This window comes from Loa loa (genome assembly GCF_000183805.2).
Source record: "Loa loa unplaced genomic scaffold supercont3.670, whole genome shotgun sequence".
Taxonomy (NCBI): Eukaryota; Metazoa; Nematoda; class Chromadorea; order Rhabditida; family Onchocercidae; genus Loa; species Loa loa.
This window is the reverse complement of record NW_018108850.1, coordinates 5,839-12,400: the sequence shown is the minus strand read 5'-3', so window position 1 is coordinate 12,400 and position 6,562 is coordinate 5,839. Positions and strand designations below refer to the sequence as shown.

At 32.5% G+C, this 6,562-nt stretch overlaps 1 protein-coding gene across 1 annotated transcript; it reads left to right on the top strand.

Annotated features, from left to right (window-relative positions):
* Positions 1–20: 20 nt before the first annotated feature.
* LOAG_11530 (calpain) lies at positions 21–6,126 on the top strand (the record flags this gene model as incomplete). The annotated part of the gene is made up of 20 exons (XM_020448366.1): positions 21–129; positions 409–569; positions 661–799; positions 1,073–1,292; positions 1,405–1,531; positions 1,946–2,031; positions 2,279–2,372; positions 2,821–2,888; positions 2,992–3,070; positions 3,152–3,258; positions 3,540–3,660; positions 3,748–3,892; positions 4,027–4,126; positions 4,208–4,340; positions 4,525–4,597; positions 4,800–4,909; positions 5,311–5,409; positions 5,492–5,559; positions 5,666–5,827; positions 5,896–6,126. Coding segments are annotated over 20 exons (2,346 nt in total), but the record flags the coding sequence as incomplete, so codon positions are not given.
* Between the last annotated feature and the right edge of the window lie 436 nt (positions 6,127–6,562).

Here is a 6,562-nt window from a genome sequence, read left to right as displayed (position 1 = left end):
AATGATAACTCATATCCAAGGATGCTGCTGATTCAATCCTGGAACTGATACGGCAAGAAAAAATCCCACCTTCATACAAAGAGAAAGCAGAAGAATACGTGAAACGTGCTGAAATAATCAGATCACAAAGTATGTTGGTTTTTTTTTTTCTTTCTACTTATGCATGTAATTATTTGCATTAGCTTGTGATTGAACAATTTCGAAATTTTCCAGGCAAATATTTTTCTAAATTATTTTTCAATTTATATAAATTTTAGTTTTGCTTACTAAAATATTTGACATATATTTACTAATTTTACATGTTTATATAAATTTTAGTTTTGCTTGCTAAAATATTTGATGTATATTTAGTAATTCTTGCATGCATTACAGTTTTGAGTTACTGTAAAAAGAAAATGAATTTGTTAGGTGCATCGAAGAAATCGGACAACATCAAAAGTCAACAGCAGCTTAATCTTGAACGTGCCGAGTTTTTGTTATATCAAGCATTGGATCAGGATGAAGCGGGAAATACCGGCGAAGCCATCATGTTGTATTCTTTGGCCACTGAGCTGTGCATCAATAGTTCGGTTCGTTTAACTTGTCTATACTTATGATTGATTAATGTCGTCTTAGGTAGGGGAATTTCAGTATTTAAATTGACTTTTTTATAATTTTAAGAACGCATCCTCTGATGCTGCGATGGCTGGAAAATTGCGTCAGTTGGCTAAAAAGGCTTTGGATCGGGCAGAAGTCCTGAAAACTCAGGAGAAGCAAAAGGAAAGTCCTAGCTTAGAATTACCTGAACCTCCTGTGGATGGTACGTTATTTTTTATATATTTTGTCATTATTTCTCTCTAAATATTTATTACTGTTTCGTTTCACTTTATGCATGCAAAACTTTTGGAGTTTTTTTGGGCCTTAATGTAAAACACTTCTCAAGACAAAAAGTTCATTAGTTACTCCAATTTAAGTAATTTTTTTTGGTGGGGCAGCTTATTCTACAAATTTTATTGAGGCAAACTTGCCTCGTTTAATTTGTGTAAAAATAACCTATTTACATGGTGAAATGGACTATGCTAGTTATTTATAGAAATATCTGACTTGAAGATAAACACGAATTCTGAGCAATTGGTTGCTAACTCCAGTAATAGTAAAACAATAAAACGGAAAACTGGAGATGGCGACAGTAATCGCCTTACTAAATCCGAATTAACAGTATTGGCAGCAACATCAAACGTTAATGGAAGGCAGTATGTCCCCTTTTTGGCTGTCGATTTGAAAGAACGTTTTGCCTATCCGGTCCCATTTACGTAAGTTTGTAAACATAAGAATTCTTAGTTTCAATAAAATTATAATTAAATAAAATTGCGGAATTCATTTTAGGTTTAGATTTTTGGTCATCTTTATTGTTAAAATTTTCAGTGACAAGCATGGTTTGCTGGCTTTATCTGATAAACAGGCAAAACGATTAAAAAGTTGGATGCGTCCAGACGAGTTTATGCAGTCTCCAAAAGTAATTGATCGGATTGATAGTGGTACTATTAAACAGGTTGTTTTTTGCATTCTCCTAGTTTTTCTTTTCTTTTTTTTTAGAAAAAATCATTTATTTATTTGTTTGCATGTTCATTTATCAGAGTAGTGAAAAAAAGAAAAACACTAAGTTCTTGTGACCCACTATATCGTCATTTGTGGGTGAATAATTACGTAGTTCTGAAATATGCTAGACTTACTAAAAATCTACTTCACATTTAACTAAGTTATAATATATTTCAATGCATTGGAAAGTTTTGGTTTTCATACCAATGGTTAGCAATCTATAAGTCAAATTAACTGTCTGTAGTAATAGGTAATTAGAAGGTAGAAAACGCTTAATACTTTTTTCATGCTATGTTTAAAATTTAAAGTAAATTTTTTTTTTGCTTTTGGAATTTTTTCTTTTTTTGGAGTACTAGTGTTGTTTCAGTCAATAGTTTCCGATTGCTCTTTCGTAGCTTCATTAGCCATATCAGCTCGATATGAAAGCCGTTTCAAGAAGCCACTGGTGACAAGGTATTTGTGAACTTTTTTCCTTACAGGAACCTCTCTTCGTTGTAAATTTTTCTTATATTCCTAAATATGATTTCTACGATGTCGAACAAACCTAGCCCGAACTTTTCTGCTGGTTGGAAATGTAACTTAGGAGAAATTTGTCGATGGAACACAATTAGTCTTTTTTTGTCAACATTTTTGTCATTTCTTGTAATATTCCTAAGTTGTTATACTTTAAATCATTAGACAATGCAATTATTTTTTGTAGTATAATATATCCTCAGAGTAAATCCGGCATGCCGTTGTATAATCCTTGTGGAAAATATATGATCAAAATGCATTTCAACGGTGTTTGGAGAAAGGTAAGAAAGATTTCTCTCATGATTGTATGCGCATACATATATTTGGATTATCTGTTCTTTTTGACTAGCACAGGTAGAGAATATATTAAAGTAAACATTCTATCAGTTGTCGTTCTAACCTAGCTCTCGCATGATATCCATGCACTAGTTTTTTTCGAGTGCCAATACTTGGTCCTTTTTTACCTGATATCATGGTCTGTATGGTATAAAATCGCGATGCTGCCAAAGATAAGTTACACCGAATGATGAACAGTTGCTCGTGACCATATCGGATATCATCATTTTCACTACTGATAAATTTTTTTTACTTGTTTAAACGAATTTCGTTGTATTAGGGCCTCTTCTGATTTCTATGATGGGAAAAAGAAAAATTTTCCAATGCTACATCGTTTCGAAATATTAAATGAAATGTTAGTCTTAGTTGACTAACTTAATTTGTGTTTTTCAGGTCGTAATCGATGATCGATTTCCCATTGGAGAATGCGGTGATTTCCTATGCTCCTATAGTCAACAAAAGTTCACAATTTGACACTTCGCATTCTTTTCGTATTTCCAATTTTATACAGTTTGTTTTACTTCAGTCGTATTGAATTTGCGATAGCATTGGAATATTTTGCAGGAATGAATTATGGGTTTCGTTACTGGAAAAGGCTTACATGAAGGTGATGGGTGGGTACGATTTTCCAGGCTCAAATTCGGTAATATCCTGAAGTTAACAAATAAAAATAAAAAGATATTCCACGAGGTTATGCTTCAGAATGCTGAGATATCATTTTCAGAGCATTGATATGCATGCATTAACGGGTTGGATACCTGAAAGAATAAGTGTTAAAGCGGACTGGTCTAGTAGCGATGCTGGCGCTGTATTTGAAAAACTTTTTACGAGGTCCGTTTGTAGATTGTTTTGAAAGAAGACATATGAAGTGAAAATGATATATTTAGTCCCTGGCAGTTGTGACTAATCGAGAAGAAAAGATATAAGAATAGCTGTTTTTCACATTTCACACATCCGTCTTCACATATTGAAAGCAACGAAGTGTCTCATAGTTGTTTTACTTTGTAAGTGTTATTCATATGATCACGATTATCTTGAAAATTAACTTCATATTTTAGCTATAAAAATTTCATCTTAAGATTTGTTTAAACAAGCAACCGTTTGTTGTTTAGATATCACCAGGGGCATTGCCTGATTACGCTGGCAACTGGTAAAATGGATCAACTTACGATTGATCGAACTGGCCTAGTTGACGCACACGCATATGCCGTATTAGATCTGAGAAAAATTGAAGTATATATAACTTTTATTGTTATTTCTATTTTGCATGATCATTTCTGTTTTATCACAAAATGTTTGTTTGAATATCTTATTCTTTAGGGCAAACAGTTGTTGATGTTGAAAAATCCTTGGACACATTTACGCTGGAAAGGACGCTACTCTGAAAAGGATAAACTCAGCTGGACACCGCAGCTTTGCAAAGCGTTGAATTATAATCCTGCCGACGCACAGCAATTCGATGATGGTTAATACTTGTTTCGTTAATTTTTATGTTAAAAATTTGAGAACATTCGAGCTTTAATAGAAGTTAGCATGGGATTATCAAAGTTTATATTTTTATTGGCTGAAATTACTTATCCATATATCAGTGCAATTTAGGTGTGTTTTGGATCGATTTTAAATCGGTATGTCATTTCTTCGACGTATTTTACGTAAATTGGGATCCTTCGATATTTCCATACACTTATGGATTACATGCGTAAGTGTATAAAACTTCGTGTTCAATGAGAAACATATAACTCTTTGTATAGATTGATATCGTATAAGTGTCTTTTTTCAGGATGTGGTCAGCAGGCTTGGGACCAATAAAAGATTTGTATAGTATAGGAGAAAATCCTCAATACACATTGGAAGTAAATAGTAATGGCTCCACTGCAGTATGGATATTGCTTACACGTCATATAACAGATAAAGTCAAAGCTTTAGATTTCAAATTTTTTTAGGCAATTTCAGATTTTTCGGAAATTTCCCAAATTTTTTATACCAGATTTTCCTAGATTTTTTTTCAAACTTCCGGTTTTCAGATTTTTGTTTTGTTGGATTTGAATTAAATACGAAGCTGATTTAATTCAGGAATCATAATTCCTCTTTTTTCAGAATGATTTTGCTAACAACAAAGAATATATCACAATAATGGTATACAAATCAGGGAGGAAAATCTACATACCATGTCAGATTTTCGGTGATATCCCAGCATTATATTTATATATAATAAAAAAGTGCTGATTCAGGGAAGCATCACTTCACGTTCCAATAATTAGGAAACTGCAAGTCTAAAAAAGTGTGTGTATTGTTATATACAAATATAATATCTTCCAGCCCTTCATTTAAATTTCTTAAAATCTTTAGACTTGGTATCACATGAGTTTCAGCCGATCCAAAGCCAATCATGGATGCAGTGCGATTGAATAGCCCTCACTATTTATGCCAAATGATCATTTCTGAATGTGGTTATCAAAAATACACTCTAGTTGTTGCTCAGGTTAAACTTCTGAATACATTTGTTTCTTTTTGCAGTAGTTCCTTTTTCACTGAAGAATATCTACTTACTGGGTTCACATGAGGTGTATTTTAAGCACTATCATAAAATCAGGTTTTGTTTCTAATATATAATAGTTTACTTCAAAACTGTAGGCTAACTTATGTGTCAGACCAAAAAGTTGTATTCTGATATGCTTGAAATTATTTCAATGGTAGAAATGCTATAAAATCAATATGTTTTAATTAATTTGCAGAAATCCCAATGGGAGGACTTCAAGTATTTCAAAACGTAAAGTAGAAGTTGAGACTAACCAATGCCAGATATAAAGTAAAAAGTAAAAGAAAAAGATAATAGTGAGTATATTATTATACAATGATGCAGTCAACTTGCTATTTTTATAGTATGAAAAGATGAAGACAATTTATTATACTTTACGAGTATATTCTACAGCTGAATTCCACCTGCGCAAAGTGAAAGTGCCTTATGTTTCGAAGAAAAAGGTAATATCGTTTTACTATCGTTAATATTCCTGCTAAGTCGCTTAAACGCCTCTTGAAATACTATATTTTTTTACTGTTTTAGGAAACTGGCCAATGGAAAGGAAAAACGGCTGGTGGTTGTGGTAATGGCCCAAGTCGAGAAACTTATATGTGCGTCAGTTTCACTTATATTGGTCCTTTCTCATTTTCTTAATGAAAAGAACAATGACCTGCTGTCTGTCTTGAACACTTATAATGGTTTATGCATCTTTTATAGGAACAATCCAATATATCAACTGAGTTTGGATGATGGTAGTGATGACAATGATGTACTTGTTGAATTGAAAGGTCCGAAACAGTACAGTATTGGTTTCGAAATTAAACAGCTTTCTTCGTTAAGGAATAAAGCATTTGAAAGACGAAGTTCAGGTGCATTCAGGTTTGAATTTTCTTTCTTTGTTTTTAGTTCTCTCTTTTTATATGCTGTTTAACTGCTGGGAATTTTAGACCGGGATACACCGTACTTGCTCTGGAAGGGGTACCGGCAGGTGTCTACAATATTCAACCAATGACATTCCAACAAGGCGAAGAAGGACCTTTTTTCTTAATAGTTGAAGCATCCTGTTCTTTTACAATCAAACGAATGCAGTAACGATTTCATGAAAATATTGGCTTTGCAAGTTCATCTAATTTTTTTAAAGGTTATACTTTGCATACTAATACATGCTGTATAGGGAAGAAAGAAGGGTTGATCTTTATTTCATTCCAAAAAATCGATGAGTAATTAAAGTTTTACAAGGTATATGAATGGAAGAAATGACTGGACCAGTTTCTGGTCCTACTTTCGGTTTTGTCCTTCAAAAACAGAATGATCTTAATCTCAGGTCAGAATATGCAACAGATGTAAATGAGTTTTGTTTGGAGAATAATATATTTTTAAAATACCGTTAAGATACTTATTCAGAGGACAGGAGAATTGAAGATTTTTCTCCGATATAGGCTACTAATGGTGAAACTATAAAACGTTTGACATAAGAAAAGTGCTAGCCGATGTATTTTCTATTGGAAAGATGGAATAAAGTAGATTGTTATGCACGAAGTTTATAAATTTGTCATTCAATATATATATATATATATATATATATATATATATATATATATATATATATATATA